This window comes from Podarcis cretensis, assembly GCF_951804945.1.
Source record: "Podarcis cretensis genome assembly, chromosome: 10".
NCBI lineage: Eukaryota > Metazoa > Chordata > Lepidosauria > Squamata > Lacertidae > Podarcis > Podarcis cretensis.
In genome coordinates, this window is record NC_137179.1 from 43,956,731 (window position 1) to 43,978,248 (window position 21,518).

The 21,518-nt window shown below is 39.9% G+C and overlaps 1 protein-coding gene across 2 annotated transcripts in view; it reads left to right on the forward strand.

The window, feature by feature from the left end:
* Positions 1-1,037: 1,037 nt before the first annotated feature.
* The window catches only part of CAPS2 (calcyphosine 2), a 30,547-nt gene continuing 10,066 nt past the window's right edge, over positions 1,038-21,518 (forward strand). Inside the window, exons 1-15 of one of the 2 annotated variants that reach the window (XM_079993818.1) lie at positions 1,038-1,777; positions 4,279-4,380; positions 4,931-4,977; positions 6,441-6,486; positions 6,986-7,111; positions 8,465-8,497; positions 8,926-9,114; positions 9,545-9,667; positions 10,218-10,285; positions 11,852-11,971; positions 15,410-15,484; positions 16,626-16,721; positions 16,818-16,911; positions 19,487-19,605; positions 20,944-21,020. In XM_079993818.1, coding sequence (XP_079849944.1) covers positions 4,300-4,380; positions 4,931-4,977; positions 6,441-6,486; positions 6,986-7,111; positions 8,465-8,497; positions 8,926-9,114; positions 9,545-9,667; positions 10,218-10,285; positions 11,852-11,971; positions 15,410-15,484; positions 16,626-16,721; positions 16,818-16,911; positions 19,487-19,605; positions 20,944-21,020 — 1,294 coding nt within the window. In that variant the 5' untranslated portion in view covers positions 1,038-1,777; positions 4,279-4,299. The remainder of the gene's footprint in view (positions 1,778-4,278; positions 4,381-4,930; positions 4,978-6,440; positions 6,487-6,985; positions 7,112-8,464; positions 8,498-8,925; positions 9,115-9,544; positions 9,668-10,217; positions 10,286-11,851; positions 11,972-15,409; positions 15,485-16,625; positions 16,722-16,817; positions 16,912-19,486; positions 19,606-20,943; positions 21,021-21,518) is intronic. The other variant, XM_079993819.1, reaches the window with a different exon arrangement.

Genomic DNA, 21,518 nt, shown 5'->3' on the forward strand with positions numbered 1-21,518 from the left:
AATTCACTGTGGAAAGGTACTGTATTGGGATAACTTAGTTGGTAGAGCATCTTTCACCTCATGTTGGGTGAAAGATTCCTGCATTGCAGGGAGCTGGTCCCTTCCAACTGTACAATTCTTTGATTCTGTTACCTCAATCTTAATAATTTTTGCCAGGCTTCCTGAAAATTGTATAGAGCAGCAGAAGTATTGAAAAACTGACTAGCTAACAATAGTGAAATGTAGTAGCTTACCTGATGGGTTGTCATATAACCCATATTTAGGTGTAACAGATGAAAAATGTTCCCTAAGTTTGAAATTTGAGGACAAATATTTCTTACTTATTTGATCCCTGCAAATACTATGAAGACAGAATTGTATGACAAATGTTTTTTAAATAGGGCTTCAGTAGAATTGAAGAAGTATTAATCATAGGTGGTTTTACATATGAGGACATAATAATAATCTTTTCCTTAGCAGGTCTTAAAATCAGGTAAATGCATCCTCAGATGAGCAACAAAACATGACATATTACACATGTGTCATGATTTATTTAACAGAAATAAAGCTATCTTTGAATTCACACCTGTGTATTCTACATACAGTAAACTTAATTTCAAAACATTGTATCCATAACTGAGAGCAGCATAAAATACATTATGAGGGGGAAAACTTTTGTCAGGATAGAAAAACCTGACACAGATTGCCCTGCAGCCTGGGTGTCGGAAAAAAAAATAAATTGTTCCATCTTACAACACCTCGCTTGCTTGGGTTCATGAGCCAAATACTGTAGTAGTTTCTTGCATTAGGAGAAAGCTGGCCGGTGCAGGAACTTTATAAAAACACACAAACCAGGGCCGCTCGCTGAAACAGGTGGGCAGCTTAAGGCAATCATAGTAGCAAAAGTTGGCTCATATATACCTGTAATTCGATTTGTGGACTTGCCCCCCGGAACTTGTCCCGGGCACCGCGATGTTGTTATGGTAGCAGCGTATGGAGTAGAGAGGTTGTTACAACGGTGGCCTTTAGTAGTCGCCCCTCCCTTCTCGCCTGGTAAAAAAAGTGCGCAAGCTCCAGGTGAGGAGCTGCCGCATTCTGACAAATCCAACGCTCTCTCTGCGATTTTAGGGAAAGGTAGATGGGTCGGTGGGTGGCAGGTGGGTGCCCGCTTCCCTACATCCTCCTCCGCGCCCGGTCTCTATGCGCCCCCTCCTAGGGCAGCAGCAGCGGCTCTAGGCTCGCTTCCTAGGGAGGAGCTCGCGGATTGTTCCCTCGGGACAAGCCCAAAAGAGAGAGCGGAGGTGGGGCTGGGAAGGAGGCTGGACGAGGAAGCGGCCAGGCGGGAATAGGCCGAGGAAGGAAGGGACGTCGTCACTGAGGTGAGAGCAGCAGACTATCGGGGCGCTCGCCCGGCCTCCCCGTTCGCCTCTCGGGGCGTCTTTTCAACTTAATGCGCCCAAGTGGCGGTTGAGGGAGCGGGAGGCGTTCCGTCTTGTTTACCGGTCGCCTAGGCAACCGCGGGGGCGCGCGCCCAACGCATCCCTTCCCGGGAGCCGTTAACGAAGAAACTAGCGGGGCCTTTCAAATTCCAACCGCCGTTTCTCCGCCGCGCTTAGCATCAAAGTCGGACCCCTCCACAGAGTTCGCGCGCGTGCGCGCGTGTGTGAGAGAAAATATTTGTTGACGGGCCGCCTTCGCCGCCCCAAGAGGGAGAGCGAGGAGCCATGGGCAGAGCCGCGTTAACCGAGAGGCGGCCGCCGCGCTTGGCCGCGGATCCCCAGCCCGGCGGCAGGCGGCGGTGAGAGCTCCGCGGCCGCGCGCGCTTCTGGTGGCGAGGAAACGGGACCGTGCGCGAAGGAGTCCCGAGGGATCCCCTGCGCGCGAGGCTAGCTAAATATGTAGCAGAGCCCAAAGGAAGTCCCAGGGGGCCCGCCTGCCTTTGTTGTTGTAGTTTAGTCATGTCAGACTCTTCGTGACCCCATGGACCAGAGCACGCCAGGCACTCCTGTCTTCCACTGCCTCCCGCAGTTTGGTCCAACTCATGCTGGTAGCTTCGAGAACACTGTCCAACTATCTCATCCTTTGTCGTCCCCTTCTCCTTGTGCCCTCCATCTTTCCCAACATCAGGGTCTTTTCCAGGGAGTCTTCTCTTCTCATGAGGTGGCCAAAGTTTTGGAGCCTCAGCTTCAGGATCTGTCCTTCCAGTGAGCACTCAGGGCTGATTTCCTTAAGAATGGATGCGTTTGATCTTCTTGCAGTCCGTGGGACTCTCAAGAGTCTCCTCCAGCACCATAATTCAAAAGCATCAATTCTTCGACCATCAGCCTTCTTTATGGTCCAGCTCTCACTTCCATACATCACTACTGGGAAAACCATAGCTTTAGATCACTCCCAAGTTGCTTTAAAAACTGTCCTGCAGGGCAGCCCCCCTCCCCAATACATTTATTTGCAGATATTAATGTTGTTGCGGGAGGGAAGTAGATTATCAGAGGAGGGTCCCTTCCAACTCTGCCATTCTGTGGTTCTGTAAACAGGTCTGCTGGTTTAAATCTACGATTTAGTCAATATATTTTATTACCCGCCCAGTTCTATGGACTCAGGCAGGGTTACAGCGTTTACCACCAGCAGGGGCAAAACTAGGCTTTATTTCACACCAGTCAAAGACCAGTTTGGCACCCCCCCACGCACATATGCTCTTTTGCGTACAAGTGTACACACACACACACACACACACACACACAGAAGCGGGGAGCCTCAGTGGCGCCCCTCGGGAAGCTTAACCCCGGGACAAAAAGCCTGGCTAGCCCTTCCATAGTTACTGGCTCTGCCACCAGTAATGAGAGATGAATCATTGTCCTCAAAGGACAGCACAACCCTGACTCTAACTGAGTCTTCGGAGTGAATCAGTGGCTACTAGCCCTCATGGAAACTATGCTCAGGGGTGGACTTTGGTAATACAGTATGGTGCCCTGAGAGAGGACAATATTTGGCACCTCCCCATACAATATTTCTTATTTTCAAATGTCATACTCCCTCTTGTCTTCTGTTCTATGCATGCTTGCAAGCGTACTACATCATAGTTGAAACAAGTCACCCTTCTGAGTCAGGCAGGTAGCCATGTTGGTCTGACGCAGTAGAAATATATTTTAAAAAATTAAAAAATTGTCCAGTAGCACCATAGAGACCAACTAAGTTTGTTCTTGGTATGAGCTTTCGTATCTGAAGAAGTGTGCATGCACATGAAAGCTCATACCAAGAACAAACTTAGTTGGTCTCTATGGTGCTACTGGACAATTTTTTAATTTTTTAAAATATATTTCTACCCTTCTGACTGGGTGCCTACTTTGCACTGGTACCCATATAAATAGAGGTTTCATTATTTTTAGTACATTTAACAGGTTTGTTCCATGTATTGATCATGTATCCCTGAGTTAATTCATTTGTTGTAGGTGTTGTGACGTGGGGTTTGTGATTTCAGCTCTCTTGACATAATATGCTGGAGACAGTTCTCTAGTAACACTCCTTTATTAAAGCAACAAGACTGAGACTTGAGGAGGGGAGAGCTACATTTATAGGGACAGGGAACTAGCTAGAAAGGATACATTTTGGAGGGAACAATATCAGGCAATCACAGTCCTGCCTTTTGGAGGAAACCAATAAGACAGAGGATCCAAATACAGCAGCTTAAATGAACCAATAGTAGCTGTACCCTCTGGAACCAAAAGGCAGTTACTTTACCCTAATGCAAATACAGACAATAATAATACAGATATAAAATCCTTTGACTCAATACACAACAGTAGGCATATGAGAAAATTGAATAAAACTGTGGAAAAGTCCTTCATGGTCTAATGTAAGGTTACCAGACATCCCCGTTTCCCAGGGACAGTCCCCAGATTTACAAACCAGTCCCCATACAAAATCCATTGAAGTTGAAAAGTGTCCCCGGATTCATTGGAAAAAATATGGTAACCTTAGTGTAATGGCTAATTTGTGCTTATATGTTGAAATGAAAATCTAGAACTTACAATATCCAAGGTTGGACTTTGAAACTCTGGTTTCAAGCTGCATCTGGTTGAGCCTGAAGTATGAAATTTATTAAAGCTGATAGATGCTCTCATTTTAAACAATAAATTGAGACCTGCAGTAACTGAATTGAATGCTTATGGAGAGAACTGCAGTTCAAGAGGGAATTAATTATTATAGGAAATACTGTTTTGTTAATATCCTTCTTAGCACAAGTCATTCTTTCTCCCATCCTGTGAGAATAACCTTTTTTTCCTTTCCTTTTTTTTACAGGTAGTTAATACCTGAATTCAAATGGATTTAGAGATTAAAGGAGTTGCTGCATCTCCAAGAAAGCAAGCAGCCCTATCCTCAAGGAACCACAAACTTCCTCAAGTAAGTTGAGCATATTAAAGATATATATATATATATATATATATATATATATATATATATAAACAATCATTAACCATTCTCTGGAATGTCCTTGGTACATAGGGTAGGTGAAGTTCAGTATTGAATCCTCTTTCCTATTTGTCTCTCATTGCTAATGTTATAATTTTTCAAAACAATCCCTTGTTACAACATACTATCAGACACCGCATCTGTCCTATCCTGTTGTGTTATCGAAAATACCATGTCACTAAACTGACATGTCACTAAATACTGTAACCCTGGTCTTCCTGGTGCAACCCTGGTCTTCCTGCTGCTGCACTGCTGCAAGGTTTAATGTGTCATCCAATCCTGGGGCTATGGTTTGTCTCATTCCAGACAAATCACATGCTGTAAGCCCAAGAACAAACCTTGGTTTCTCCCCTACTGTGCCCATCATTTAAATGTATTTCGACCCTGATTGATACTCATTTAAAAGATTTCAAATCTTAGGGTTTAGAAATATGGAAAAAACCCTGGAATTAAACATGGTTCTATTTTTTTCTTCCCTTAGGGATGGAGGCCACATACAAAAACAAAACATGGCCCTCGACCAGCTGAGTAAGTCAATGTTTTCATTTTTTTTTACTGCCTATGTTTTGTTTACTGTCTCCCCCCCTGCTACCCCTTCACAGCACTGTCACGTTTTTCATTTCATATGAATCCAAAGCAGCCCTTCCTTCTGTTAATGGAAGGTCAGCTGGTCCAGTGGATGCTGTTCCTCTTGGAAGGAGAATGGCTATTTTCTCAGATTCCTCCTGTCTCTTCCTTCCCCACCTCCCACATTGTTCTTGAGGGCATTCCAGTCCTCCAGAGCAGATTTGCAGGGGAAGGGGGAATCCCCCAAAAATCCTACCTTCTGCTTTCGTGAGTAGAACTTCAGCCTTAGGATCTCTAGCTCTAACTCTCTGAAAATAAGAATTTCTTAGTACCAGTCTTTTCTTACATAATTCTACAAAGAGAAATAGTAATTCTCATCAAATTTTATTTATCTTGTGTGTGTGTGCATGTGTGTATGCATCTATAGGGTCCGTGTTCTTATTTTTATATGTTACTTTGCTTTCACGTATTTCTCAATGAACAAGTTCATACGTTGAAGAAAACTATGTAGAGAGAAATATATCATTCTTTTTACTACAATTATTCCAGAGTTTCATGTGCTTTTTAAACAAGTTTTGTACTTGAAAATTAATTTTTACATAGGGAATAAAGTTATCTAGGTACAGAGGGCTGTTGGGTTCAGGAATGAAAGACGTAGACAAAGGAGAAAAACTAGCTGACTGATGTGAAAGGAATGTTTGGGGACATCAAGACTTTGTGAGCTAGAGAGGATTTAGGAGGACTATGAAGGCAGAAAGATAGGGATTGCTGCTGAGCATGCATCTATGTATACTGGGTGAAGTAAGTAGAAGTGTTATTATAGATAATATTTAGTGGCAGTGGAGCCTTGCTGAGCACTGTTTTCTTCTTGCAAATCTTTACACATTTCAACATTTCAATTATTTCACTGAGAACTAGAGTGGTCTCCGATGCTAAATATTAATAGCAGACCGAATGCCTCTTTCTAAATCATAAATATTCACAAATGCATTACCCACTTTCACAACGATTAATATCTCACTTGATTACTGGATGGTTATAAGAGAAATAATTACAATAAATTTATTAAGAAAGGTAATAGAAATGCAATGTTGAATTGCTACTTATCTGAGTGGAGAGTGAAAATGAATAAATCTTCACTGGCTCAAGCTTTATGAGATGGTAATAACAAATTGCCTTCCAGAACTTCCTCACAGAACTTCAAGGGTCCTTTGCAAATGGGGATGGAAATAGTCTGAAGTGCATTTATTTTCTTTATTTTCTTCTTTTACCTGATTCCATAAGGAAAAGGAGTGTTGGAACTTTTTAATTAGACCCCTTTAGAAATCAATGAAACTTCTTGAAAGGAAAACATATTGTGGCATCTGAAAACAAAAGGAAGTTTTGAAAGCTTGCTACATTTTCTAATTTCTGATTTTCTACAGAGTTCCATGCCTTGATCTGGGAAAGCTGGGAGATTCAGAGGATGAGGTAACAATTATCTATTAATTTCAGAAAATTAACCAACTTTTAGATGTGGCAGTTGCTGGAAGTAAAAAACAAAATAATATCTAGATCTCCTAGTGCTAGCTTGAATATGCTGCCCTAGTTGTCACTTACCAGTCATCTAACTAATTTTCTGAATTCATTAGAACGTTCTTTTAATAAGTTGGGCGGAATATGCAGCTGTGTGTGATATTTCAGGATAGAAAACTGTTTTGCAGCTCCTAATTGGCATTATTTGGATTAGGTTTATGTAAAAAACAACACTTTTCTCTGAAATTCGTATTGTTACTTGTGTCTTATAAAACTCTTGCCACAACACACATGATACTTGTGGCTGACTAATGTGGTCAGATAGCTCATCCTTGTGTAGTTCCAGTGTCTATAAATTTTATGAATTTGCTTCCTGAATTCTTGGGCAATTGATATTCTGCAACAGTTTAACAAAGCATAACATTTTGCCATTTAAAAAGTCCTTTTATTTTAGGATGGTGATCCCTACACTCCATACAGTGGTGGACAGCCTCATACTGGTCTACTACTTTCATCTTCGAATATCAGCTGGGGTACTCCATTACAGAGCCCTTATGCACAACATTATGATATTCAACAGGTTAGTTTGTTAACAGGAATATTTTCAAGCTATATCATCTTCAGGGTTATAGGAGATGAGGCACAAGGAGTGGGGTGTACTATCTTGGAAGGAAGAACATAAAGTATAAGCAAAGCCTGCTCTTCTCATCCAGCAAGGCTAGGGTGGCTATGTGGACCTGCTGCTTCTGGTGAATGCCATGCCAGTCCATAATAAAACATCACTCATCCATGGCATGATCATTCATAAGCGGTGCATTATCAAGTGGTGGACTGAATGAGGGCCAATGTACCGCAACTGAATTCAGAGATGCATTGGATAGGTGAGTGCTGCAGCAGGGAGTGCCAGAGCAGACAGAGGGAGGCATTGAATCCCCATGATCCAAATTTTTCTCTTGTTAAACCCCCAAACCAGAAATAAAACTATGCCCGTCCTGAAGCTGCTTTAGTGAATTGCCCTTCCATGGGAACCAATGGGAGGGAAACTGGAGGGGTGGAAAAGCACCAGAATTACCAGGAAAAGAGCTGCTCCTACCCAGCTTCTGTCCCAACTGCTGCAAGCTCAGGATGGATTGGATGCGGCAGTTCGTTTATCATGGACACTCCTCTCTTCCCGCCCCCAGTAGGATTACTCTGGTCATTAGGTACAGTACAACCTTGCTGGTGTCTAACATTTTGATGAAATAATGTTTATTTTTAGGGTACTGATAGCATATATTTCAGTGCCCTAATTTTGGAAAAATGATATTTGTACTTTAGCAAATGCCCATATTTGTCAAAAGAAATTAAATATTTTATAGCACGTAAAATGTGCTGGAAAAGTGTAAAAGGGTAACTGTTTGACTTCTACTTTTAAATACATATTACATTTTTATGTTGTGATCTTATTCACTGTTTAACATGCATCACCACCCTAAATACACTGGTCATGATTGTATTCAGTATGGCTCTACCATACCCATTTACAGAGGAAAAGAGTCTTATTCATTCATGTAGCTGCAACAGCCATTTGCATGACATTACTAATTATGGTAGTCAGTTGTTTCAGTGGAACATTCAACTGAATGGCCATGATTAAAGGGTCTTTAGTAGACCCTTTCATGCATGTCCTGTCTGATAACACCAAAGTATATAGAATATGCATGTGTGGCTCTGGGTTATGTATAAGGAGTGTTGGTGTAGATCGGAGTAAGACTTACAGAGTTCATTAGAGGCAACTTCTGATTAAGCATTGGGTTGCACTTAAATATTTATAACTCATTTAATTTCCCCCTAAAGTCATATCTGAAATTAATTTCTGTTTGAATTATATTGATTAACTATAAATCTTTAAAAAAAATATTTCACTTATGTTTCCGCTCTTTCTCTTACCCAGACAGCAAGAAAAACAGAGCTGGAGAAAGCTGAGGTAATATAGTTAAAGAAACATATTAAACAAAACTTTGTGTGTGTGTTTCAAAATAATAATGAAATCATTAATATTTCTGCTTCGGTTCAATAATAGAAAAATAAAGCATCCAGATGCTGAAAACCCCCCAACTATTTTAGAAAAAGTTTGACAGTGTATATTTTCATATTTCCCATTTATGATTTGCATGTGAAATGTGGATTGCTATATTCAAGATAATAATGGAAGTTTGTAGAAATCTTTGTCCATTTCACCCATTGTGTAGTTAATTGGTACAATAATAAACTGCCCTATTGACAAATAACTCGACTTTCATTTTACAATTGTACCATGATAGTTTTTGGCAACTTTTAAAAAACAAAGTGTTCGCTATTAAACTTTCACAATTGCAGTTGCTGTTTTGACTGCTCCCAATGATTCATTTTCAGCTTTCTTTGTGGGAGCAAAAGACAGTACCAGAAAATCTGCCACCCCCAACAGATAAATACAAACTCAAGTATCAGCAGTATGAAGCAGAAATGAAAGAGGGATATAAACAGTATTCTCAAAGAGTTGCAGAAAAAAAAGCAAAGGATAACCAACAACACAAACCTCCAGAAAGAATAGCTGAGGAAAAGGTAACATTCATACTTCACTTGACACTGGGAGCTCTACTAACCTTTATGTGAAAGTACTGTGCTCAGACCATTGGGGGTATATAGAATTTATGCATGCAGGATTCATATAACATACTGCCTTGATTCAGAGAACAGAATTAGCACTGCAGAAATAAGTTCTCATAGGTGGATCACCAGGTGCTCAAAATCTACACCATTTCAATTTATCAGCATTTATATAGGTGAACAGTGCAAGTTTAAACCAGCTCATAATTCTGGGAAGTTAAAAAAAAAAAAGAGTTATGTGCAGGACACTAGCATAGGTTAGAACCTACAGATGTTTCTTGCACATTCTGAATGGTGAGGAACACAAATCAAATGCAACAAGAGTGCTAGTCTTGGCCACATTATCAGTGATAATATCTAGATAACATGTTTTATTCCCACATAGGATTTACAGCCTGAAAACAAAACATATGATGAGATGACAGTTTTTGATGAAAAGGCCCTTCTGCAGCAATGCTATACAAGCAAACCCTACACAATACAGCACAGCATAAGAAAATTGGAAGCTGTAAGTCTTCTGGGAAATGTTAACTTGTTATAAAATTCTGTATATACTAGTTTCTGTTCTAAGCATTTTTAAATAAGGAGGCTTTCCTACTTACTCAAAACCTTGGGTTTAGCTTTATCTCAGTGACATAGGATCCAAGATTCATATGATTGACTGTGTTTCATTTCTGAGCAGCATATAAAACATATTAAAATTAATTCATATCACTGTAGTCACACAACTTCAACTAGTCTATTATGCTGTGATGCTCTGAATGGAAGCAGAAGTAATGGAAACAGTTTTTCTTTCTGTTAGAATGAAATTTGCACATATGACAGACACTCAAATTATCTTTTCTTATCTAGTTGAATAAAAATGTGTCTCTAATAACCATAACTGAGTTTATGAATAATCTGTGTAAGCTTTTTAGTGGGTGACATTTTATGTGTGCCCTAGTTTTACAACCCTAATCCACTGTTAATTTTTAAGAGATCCAAATGATCCTAACATTTTAACAATATTTTCTTAACTGCTGTAATTATATATTTTTCTCTTTAATGTTTGCTTGCAGGAGGATGTAGCAGCAGAAAGAAAAAAACAAACTGTAGTGGAACAAGTGATGATAGATCAGTTATCTAGGTAAGATAATAAATACAAATGTTGATATATAAATGTTGATGTATATAAAAGATAATAAATACAATGTATATATGTATTTTTTCCAGAAAAATGGATGCAAATTAATTCAAAGTGCCTAAGGTTCCAATGCTAACCATGTCTACTGTGAATTAAGTCGTATTGAGTTCAATGAGGTTATTCCCAAGTAAATGGGATCAGGATTGCAGCCGAAATTTCTAAATTCAATTGGATTATGTCACTGTTTATTATTGATTCTATAACCCACCTTTCCTATATCCACATAGTAATTTGCATCATAAAACATGAAAACAAAAAAGATATTGATAATGATAAACTTAACCTACCCTTATTAAGCATGCATACTTAGAAGGTCTCCTTATGTTCACTGGCATACTGCTGAGTAAATATAAGATTACGCCATAAGATTATTATCTTAGATATACTGATTTGTGCATAAGATCTATCGAAACTGATTTTGTAAATATGTAATGGTCATTATCTAGTACCTCTGAACAGGATGTAGAACAAATAAAAAAGAATCTGGCAAGCAAGGTCTAATGTGGGACAAGATAGGACTTCCGCCTTACTTTTTGTCTTTGTGGCTGACAGAATACTCCTTTCTTGTTCACATCCATCATCTCAGGCCTGCACATGGAGCTACAGTATTCCTATTCCTGGTGTTAGGGAAAGAGGACAGGCAACTCCCCATTTACAGATATTCTAGGCATGTGCAACCACACACACACACACACACACACACACACACACACACACATTTCTACAAACCCGTAAGTGGCACAAAACAGTGCAAAACCAGCCTTAAAAGAGTGTGTAAATGGCAAAAATGGTGTGAAAATAGTGTCTAGCAATCCCATGAAGCTTTGCAAGTGAAATCCCAGAATCCTTTGAGGCCTGTGAAGAGTTGGAGTTTAAGCAAGGATGTTTGGAGGGAACAATTGTGGTGGAGTTTGGTGGATTTTTGGTTTTTAAAAAAGTGTTTTTCAAGGGTTGCCAGAGGTTTAGGGGGTTTTGCAATGGCGTTCCCAATATACGTGATTTCACTTAAACACAAGGTGCCTCGGAACATAGCACCTGTGTAAATGGGGAGTTGCATGTATTTAAAAGAACCCAGAAGAGAATCATGTTGTGAGGCACTGTGAGCTGAGCAGCAAGAGGGATGGGAGAAAGAGTTTAGGGAGGAAGTAGACTACACCAGGTGTGCCTGTCCTTTTTCTCTCCCACTTCCCCCTCCGCTCATCAGTCCCTGTGCTTGTTTCCAGTGCATCCTGCCTCTGCGACAGAATTGTGACCAAATCTTTTGTTGTGAATAGGGTTAAATGGTGAAAGCATTGCTAACTTAGTTATACTGTGTGATTTAGATAAAACATTCATTATTTTAAAATTGTATGCATAAATTTGAATGCATAGATTCTGCGGCTGTCTCTTGATGTCTTCTATGTAGTAGCTAGTTCCAGTGTAAGAATTTGACTTTATATTTTAATTCTATAAAACTAGTTCCATGAAATCATGTGGGTTTTTTTGGGTTTTTGTTTGTTTGTTTGTTAGAGCTGTGATAAGTGATCCAGAACAAAATGGGAATGCTGATACTTATGAGAAGGATCTTATGCTTCCAGGATTAAGGACAGCACCTCTGCGCTTTCGAAAAAGAACATTACATGAAACAAGGTAAGTATATGCTGTTGTGTTTGCTTGTCTTGCTGAATATAGCCTTAAAATTATTTCAAGATGAAGCTTTGGTTGATCTAAGACAATGTATCTACGTTTCTTTGTTTCATCTAAAAGAGAGGCAATCACTCAGACCTGTTTTGTCTTTGAAAGAAATATTTTGTTTTTTTTTTCATATTCACAATTCAGTTATGGTTTAAGACAAACTGTGGCTTATTGTGATGTTTTAACTGGATCATTAAATCTGAAAGAGCCCAGATATAAGAAACATGAGTTACTTTTTGTAACAAAGTAACAGCTAGCTTTTTTCCACAAATGGAATTAAGCAGATGAAAGATTAACAAATGCAATATACACCCTTGGATGATCATTTCTAATTACACTTTTAAATTAGATTATTCAAAACAAATCACTGATCAGTTGTACTATGCTCCTTACAAAAACTCTGCTTTGGAGACAGGACCCTAAAAGATTTCATCAATATATTTTGACAGGAACATATTATATGCCCATATATTTTAATGGGACCAATCCAACAATATTTACTACAGATTGAGACTAAGGGTGATATTCAACTAAATTTTCCTAAGACTAGACCCATTGAAATTAATGAACATAAACATATTGTTCATTATTAGGTGTCCAACCAGACAGCAGTATTCTGGTTGATTTCATTCTAGTAAACAAAGCTGTTGAATTGGAGTACAGCCAGTTGGACCTCATGTGGCAACTGTTCTTCCCTGGGTCTTTCCTGGGATTATTGCTGTTATGTATTGAAGTTCTCACCCTGGGCCAGCAGGGGGATACTGTAGACAGTTATGCAAATGAAGGATCGAAACTGACGTTCAGTGATTGGATAGTTTGTATGCAAATGAAGGATCGAAAGTGACGTTCAGTGATTGGATAGTTTTAGAAAGTTGCTACAGTTACATTGTTCTGGAGCTCTATATAAGCAGGCTGACTGAGCTCCTCAGTTCAGTTCTGTTCTGGCCTTTGAATAAACAAGAGCTGTTTGAAGAATCGCTGTGTCGTCTGATATGTTCGCCCACAACTTAACAATTGCAGTGTGGGGTTGCTCTTGAAGATGTCAGGGACTCAGCGGGAGCGCAGGGAGGAGAGGAGATGGAGAGCGAGGGGAAGCAATCCGAGGGCAGCGTAGGAGAAGATGACAGCAGCCCGAGAGATTCCATGAGCCTCTCCAGCGAATCAGAAGATTCACAGAAGGGGGCGCCGATGGGCAGGGCAAGGGGGGACCCAAGGGGGACACCCCAGAAGCAAGGGGCCAGCGGGGACTCCCAGAGCAGCAGTTGGAAATCAGGACCAGCTTCCCCACCAGAGCGTAGTGGGGGGGAGGAGTCCCAGGTATCAGAGCCCACATATTCACCACCAGCGAGAGAAGATGAGTCAGGGTTGGCCACGCCTCCATTGGAGAGCGAGGGAACGGTCAAGAGGAAAGTTGCCGGCTGGGCACGCGCGCCAAGTTCAAATGTACAGGCGAGCGGCACAGAAGGTAGCCCGGATAGGGAACCAGGTCCTAAAGCCCGCCGGAAGGAGGGGGAAGAATCATCAGGGTCAGCGTCAGAGGAGTCCAGAAAGGATGAAACCCTAGCGGGCAGGAGGGCCCAGAGGAGAAAGGAACTTAGGAAGAGGTGGAGCAAAGCGAGAGTCTTAAACTGGTGTGGAAGGGGCGGAGACTCAGACGGGACTTCGCCGGTCTAGGCTTTAAGACGTAGAGCTGCGCGCTGCGGCTTTGAAATGGAAACTAAACCTCAATAAAGACTTTTGTACATAACGACAGCCTGGCGTTGGTCCTCTGTGAGCTGGGACCTAGAGGCAGCTCTGACACTTGTGAACTTCAATTGGTCCAGTATACAGTAGTAAGATTACTAACTGTGGTTCCCTTTGGATCACATATAACTCCCGTTTTAAAATATCTGCATTAGTTGCCAGTTTACCTGCAGGTCCAATTCAAGGTGTTCACTTTAGTGTTTAAAGCCATAAATCACTTAGCCCCCAAATATCTGAAAGACCACCTCTTTCCCTACAGACCCTCTAGGGTGCTTAGATCAGCAGAGGGGGCCCTCTTGGTTGTTCAGAAGCTCAGGAGTAGCAGCCCAGGAGAGGGCATGCTCTATGGCAGTCTCTAAATTGTGTGGAACTCCTGCTCCACAGAGGCGTATCTGGCAACCTCATTATGCAGTCCTTGATGAATGCTGAAGATGTGCCTCTTTACCTGCCCATTGGCAAATGAGATATATATTTTTAGGACCCACCTTATTTTTAATTGTATTTCTAAGTTTTTAAAAACTGTTTTAAATTGTGTTTCAGTATGAAAATCATACTGAGACCTTACAGTGAAGGGTGCATAGTAACATTTTACTACAGTTTCATAGCCGACAGCCAGTTTGGTAACATCCCCAGAGTTGTCCTATCTAGTGCTTAGTGTGTCTTACCATATGTCAATAATCTAGATAAAATGGAAATTGTAGCCCCTTTCATGTGTAAATCTCATGGAGGCATCATGGAAAGACCAGTTTCTTACATGCATTGGGCAGAGGTCGAGCTAGCTGCTCCAACGCCTGGAGCGGTGTACATGCTGTGCACCCGGGGGTCGGGCTAGCCGCATGGGGGAGGGGCTAGCCATGCACAGGGGCGGGGTAAGTGTCCTGGGGGCGGCAGCGTGGCGATGTCACCCCCCTCAGGGATGACACCTGGGACGGACCGCACCCCCCGCACCCCCTTCCTCTGCCAGTGACTGTGGGCCCTATCTGCACTTAAGAAATCTGTATGTGTGCTCACACATAGGGGTTACTAACCATGTGGAAGCCTAATGCATGGAAGCCTGTGCACAAGCATCAGCTATTCATCCCTAGGCTTTTTTAGTGCAGACATCCTTGCCAACTCTTGAACACCTGGGGTGACCCAGCTGTGTGCCTGATGCCAGGGCCAGCAGTGCAACTCCACTCTCTACTCATTGGGCCTACCCTGTGTATGACTTGGTTGAGCATCAATCAATGTTACAATTGATTTTTTTATTTATTACATAGTTTCCATTTACGTAATTGTAAGCTGCCTCAAGTGTTTTGCAGAACAATGGGATATAAATATTTTAATAAATAAATAGTGTTACCTACATCATTGTAACACTGAACTGAAGTGGGCAGTTTAGATCATTAAGGAATTTGTTCACAGTGTTGTTCTCCACTACAGAGCTGTGAAAAAGGAATGTGGCTGATAGCATAAATAGTGAGAACATATTTCCTGTTGTATTTGTTGTTAGTTTATTAGCAATTGGAATTCACATGTTGACTTTGCCCACTGCTTTCATGATTTGTTCTCGCAATTTATGAGCGTTTTTAGGTTCAAAAGTAGCTTGCATGAAGAATGTTTATTTTTGCTTGTGCAGATCTTAACTAATACTGTGAATTATTTTTACAGAATAAGGACTAGGTCAGCATTAACTGAAAATGTGCTTTCCAACAAATTACGCTTTGATGGTAGAATACTATCAAGGTATGTCTAAAACTTTTTAAGTATTTTGTAATGCAAGTATGTTTTAACTGAGGATATCTTACTCCAATAGTTTCTAATAAGATAATGAAATAATATTGCATGTTTTTCCCTGAGGAAGTCTTGGAAGAAAGGCAACCCAGGGTGGCAGACTAGGTGAGGAATCCTTCTGTATAAGAGCTGGGAGGGTTGGAAGGAAGGGCAGCCCTTGGTGTCACTGGAAGATTATCTGATCACTGAGATACAGTGGGTAAGATTGGAGTCACCATAAGCCACTGTGGAAATGGTGATAGTTTAGCTCCTTTGCGCGCGCTCTCTGTGTAAAATCAAACTGCTGCTGCTATTGAAGGAAAGAGAAGAGGGTCAGGTATGATACTGTCTTTTGTGGTTTTTATTAGTTTTTATTTTACTGCTTTGTTATTGTTTGAGGATCCAGCTAGCTAGCTAGACCATTACTGATTGGTTAAAAATTATTGTTTGACATATTAAGTATTGTGCTTTGTAAGGTTTCAATTGTTTACCTGAGACAATATGCATCTGGGCAGTGGTAGATAGAGGAGAGGAGGCACAGAATACTATTTTTTGCAAGGAGGCTATATATATATATCACATTGCCCTGGTGTTGCCGTAATGGGGTAATTATCTTTAGATGCTCTTTTATTGAGGTTATTCACTGTTGAATTGTTGCTGATGACATGTGTTACTTTGTATGATTGTTTATCTGTTGGTTGTTAACCACCCTGAGCTGCAGTTGGAAGGAAGGACAGGATAATAAACTAAAAAAGCTACGTGTGAAATATTGCACAACCTGTGTACTGTGGCCTTAGTCTAACATTGCATGAACAAAACAGGGGGCTGCTGTATGCACATTTTAATGGATTGAAAAGCTCCATTCATAAGTAAGAATTTTGTGAATGTAGCCCCAAATTGTTGACAAAACTCTTTCATTTGCTTAGAGGAGGTAAGAGGTAGGGATTTGCCTGCAAGCATAGGAAGTAATTCATTTGTTCATTTACTTTGTATCTAGAAAATTATTCTTATGGTAGATGTTGATGTACCTAACGTGCCAAGTTCTTGTCTGTTCGGTTGATAGGGTTTCCACTATTTTTTAAAAACCTTACGATAGCTTCTTTTACCATTATAGAAATGGTCGCGATGCTTGTCGAGAACTGATTGGATTTTTCTTTGCATATGACAAATCTCTAACTGTATATGAATACCGGCAATTTGGTAAAAATAGGTACGTAGAACAAGGAATAACTTCAGAATTTTATCAAATCATTACTGCTCAGGAAATGAACTTAAAGGTTTGGTTTTGCTTTTTAATTTTGCACAGAACAAATGCTCTACCTTTCATTCAGAAGGGAGTTTATGCTCATCAGCATGGACAGAGAAAAGGAAAGCAATACTGTCTAAGTGATGTCTATGTTGTAAGTATGGTGAACCTCTGTGACAATGCTTACCTAAGGGCTTGTGGATCTGCATTTGTTAGGTGTGGTGATTTGATCTTTCTATAATATTTTACTCTAGTTCCTCAGTACTAAACTAGACAAATTAAGTTATCTTGATTTCTGTGGCCAAGGAAAAATGAGCCAGGAACAACATCTCAAAATTGGGGCGGCATCGGGGTGTGTGTGTGTTATTTAGTGGGCACAATGGGATCTGCCAAATTTGCAGGGAGGTGTTTTGACAGGTTGGAGAAAGACTGAATGTGTACCACAGGAAGTTTTGCAAGATTGGGCTCAGAGGTTGGAAGCTAGCGGCACTTTCCAACTTTCTCTAAGTTGGAACAAAGCTGTGTTACTACAAAGATGGTTTGAAGAATGTTAATCTGGGAGTATTATGGAAAGGAGACATACATTTGCAAACTAAATAATCTGAACTCTGTTGTTGAATTCATGGGTGGAGGTGGGGGCTTCCATAACACCTCAGTGCAAAAGTGTAAGTAAGCGGTAAAAATTCTACTAAGCGGTAAAAATCTACTTAATCAGGAGAAGCACCTGAAGATTGACTAAAGAAAACTGGAGGGTATGTAATGTGGCAGATGATATATGTATATTTGTGTAGTTTTGTGATGAGATTTTAGTTTAATGTTCCTATTTTGGTTTTAATATATTTCATAAGGCCAGTTGCCTAGGAAAAACAGGAATAAGTACTAATGTGAGAAATGGGGGATACTGCAGTAGCCTGGGCCAGCTTGGCAACTGCTGCTAAAGGAATCAGAATATTGGGAAAGTAACTGTTTGAACTGTTAGACTAGGGAGAGGAAGAGAAGGAATGGAGGGCTAGTGAGGAAGGAAAAAGTGTTGTGAGCATCTGGTGTGGGGAGAATGATCACGAAGCAGTGTTGGGGAACAGGACTGGTTATGCACGGCAGTCTGGAGCAAAGTATGAGTGTCCCTTCTCAGGAATACCACACTACCATAAGGGACTCGACTGGGGAAAAGTGGTGCAGTGTCTGTTCATCGTACAAGAAAGGTAAAGCTTTTCCTTCCCTCATTAGTAATATAGATAGTTTTAACAAAGGCACTTGTGTAGGCACTTTCCAGAGTGCAGACTTGGGAGTGTGACCCTTCACCTGTCACATGTCAGTGGATTTGCATTCTGTGCCTAAATCTTGGTTTTATGAATTGCATGTCTTACTTTTCCCACAAGAGGGCAATCAGTAGCAGTCAGGAAGGGGTTATTAATTGCTAACTTTTATAATCAAATTACAACAGCTTTGTTTAATGGGCATTTCCTTTTATTGACTAACTGCAAAATGCAATGGCATGTTTTTTGCAAATTGATCATAATTTATTAGAATCTAAAAGGATTTACTGCAAAATTTTAAGACATCACAGCTGTCATTTTTAGGTGTATTGTTTTAGATGTTGCTATTCTTTTTAGCATTCAAGGAAAACAACTAATTGCTGAATAATAGGTGACAGAAGAATTGTGTTCACTTTTTATTATATGGTCCAGAACCTTGGGTGTGAACTAAATGTGTAAATTAATTTGAAGAGGTGCCAAATTATACTGGGCAGTTAATACAAAGAGAATACTCCTATTGTGAGGTTTTTGCAATCATTCTGTGAACAGAGGGATAAAGCAAACTTGGGCTTTTGAGAATCTGTGACGAATATTATTTGGAGCAGTCTTTGATTCTGCCACAATTGAGTCTCTAGTAACAAGTTTGTAGCTGGATAATAGGGTATTGCAAGCTCCTCTGTATTTCCTCCATGGTCATTGGGCTATCACAGCAGTTAGGATAGTTTTGTTAGCTGCTCCTCTGTTCCTCAGTACATGTATTGAAAGAGACTTCTGTAGTATTACATTTTGGAAATAAACAATTGAAGCTCTTAAGTGTAGATAGATTCTTCGTAACTAGTCATTGTTAAAGATGTCACATCATGGGGGGCACATCACCTTGAACTGGTGAACACTCTTAATTCATATTGCTATGAATCACTAAATACTGCTTTTCTCTTCTCCAATCCAATTCCCATAACTAGACATGTCTTTAATTGAGTGCACCACTTTGAATGCATTTGTTCATGTCACTGTACTTGTAATTGTTCTAGTGACTAGAACTTTTCCAGGCTATGCAAGTAGAGAGGTTCTATGACAATGGGAGCAATCAACAAAAGCAGGGAGCAGATAAAATCATGTTACTAAATGAGGGTATTGTTAGGAAATAGAGCTAACTTACTGCAGGCACTTGGGGCATTGTGGGAATAGACAAGGTATTTGGGTGGAATGGAGCTTGTGGGTGGCTGGTTGGCAGAATGAGCAAGGACAGCTGAGGATTGAGAGTTCTAATTGAATAGTAGTTATTGTTGCTAGTATTGCTAGAGAACATTAGATAAACTGCTTAGAAGAAAGAATAAGATTGAGTATAGGAACCAAATGGTGTCTGTGCTTGCATAAGACAAACATATGTGAAATTGTTCATTTTTATGAAGATAGTAGTGATGAGTGAGTTATATTTTATGGAATATTGTAAATCACTTTTATTGCTGACAGGGAGCAGACCTAACTTTTTTGAGTGTGCAACACCCTGCCCTTCCAGAAAGTATGAAACAGAAACCAATATTTACAATCCGTGTCACAAATATTGATGAAACTGCTAGAGCTTTTCTAAAGTAAGTGAATTTAGTCTAACGGGTCAGATTTTATTTCTTGTCTTGAAAATATGTTCACAAATAAAGGTTTATGTTGACTTGGGAGATTTGGGTTTTTTGCTGGTTCTTGATGGGCATAAGTGTTATATCTGATTAGACAGATACTGTGAAGCTGAAATTACTAAGATGGGGAAGTGGGAGGGTCATAATCCTTCCCTTTATGAAGCTCCAGATAAATGGAGGAAACATACAGGCAGCACTATATTATATTAATACATTATTATGTTTTCTTTCAGAAAATGCAACTGTGAAATTTTATCTGAAGGGGGAATCTAGTGTTGTGTGTGGTGAGGGCCTCCTTAATACTTTCTCCTCAGGCTATTTCCGTCCTTTAGCTGCTTGGACCCTGCAAGAGAAAAGAAACAGCACAAATTTCTCTTCAAACTGCAGCTGTAGCATATCAATTTTATAAAACAAAACACTTTCTGTAAAAAAAAAAAGCAATGTGTTATATCCTCAAAAGGTGGGAATTAATCAGCAGTTATTCTGTTGAAGATAAAGGGAACCCTGAAGTAGGGAGCAGAACAAGAACGGAGAAATTTTTGGGGCTGGATCTACATTGATCTTTTAAACGTTATTGTAACAATATTAGATACATTGTTATAAAACATCACCTTACCTTTAACATACTGTTTCCCTATGGCTGGTGGCTCGTTGCTCTGCAGTGCCCTCTGGTGTCACATTTTAATAATACATTATTAATGTTATAAACCACGAATGTAGATCCACCCAGGGTTTCTGCTGCCACAAATGCCACTTGCATTCCTGTAATCCTTGATCTGTACTTCTAGGACTTCCCTGATAGCATAGCAGGCCTAAGGTTTAGAGATCATCAGTAAAATCATAGTGGGATTTTTTGGAGGTGAGTGAGGGAAAGAACTCTTTAGCAAGACAAATTAGAAGAGAGGTAGTAATTAGAAGCAAGGATTGTAAAGATGCTAAATGACAAGATGGATGGTGGCTGGATAATCTTCTAAACTGGGTGGAAATATGCAACTTATTTTGAATTGGGTTGAACTCCCTCTGAAGAATCAAGCTCTGGTTGACCAGGTTGTGTAGGTAACTTAAGAGCACTTATACTAGCTTTGGCTGGTTTGCCAACCTAAGAAAGGGTGCTTTATGGCATTTAAATAAATTGGTTTCAAAAAATACTGAATTTTGATCAGTTACTATAAAGCATTTTATAAATTACAAATAACTGCCTTTTCCTAGCATACCTGTAGGTGATAATTTGAGTAGATCTATGAAAGTTAACTTCTGTTATGTGTAGCGTGGTTCTAATGAATTAATATATTATAGGAATTTTAATGTGGAAAATGAGGAACATGCTATCAAACAAGAAGGTGAAGACAATATTATTTTACGGAATGTTCAAGGTTTGTATATCCCATACCATGTGCCTTCATGGAAGGATGGTTTTTGCTTTTTAACTATATTAACATATCTAGGCATAAAATCCCACCTTATTATTATTATTATTATTATTATTATGTTTTCCATTAAAAAAGGTGGTGCTGGTACTTTGTACCAGTGAGTGCTTTCACAGAAAAAGCCCTGATTATTAATATTTATTTGCTGCTTGCTACAAAAAACGTGTCTCATAGCAATTTACAATTTCTTTCAAAAAGCATATAATTCCAAATTAAAATATATCAAAAAGTTATTGACTTAAAGTGCTCATCCTGCAATAACCCAACCAAAGTGGAAACAGCAATTAAGAGCAGAATGCCAGCTAGAATCACTTCTGCTTTTACATATAAACTGAATGTACCTGCTTATCCCTTTTATTTATGCTGCCACCAGTGATTTTTTCTAGGAAAACATGCCGGTACTCACCGTGAAGTTGTAATAGTAAGTGCCACACTTTTTAACAA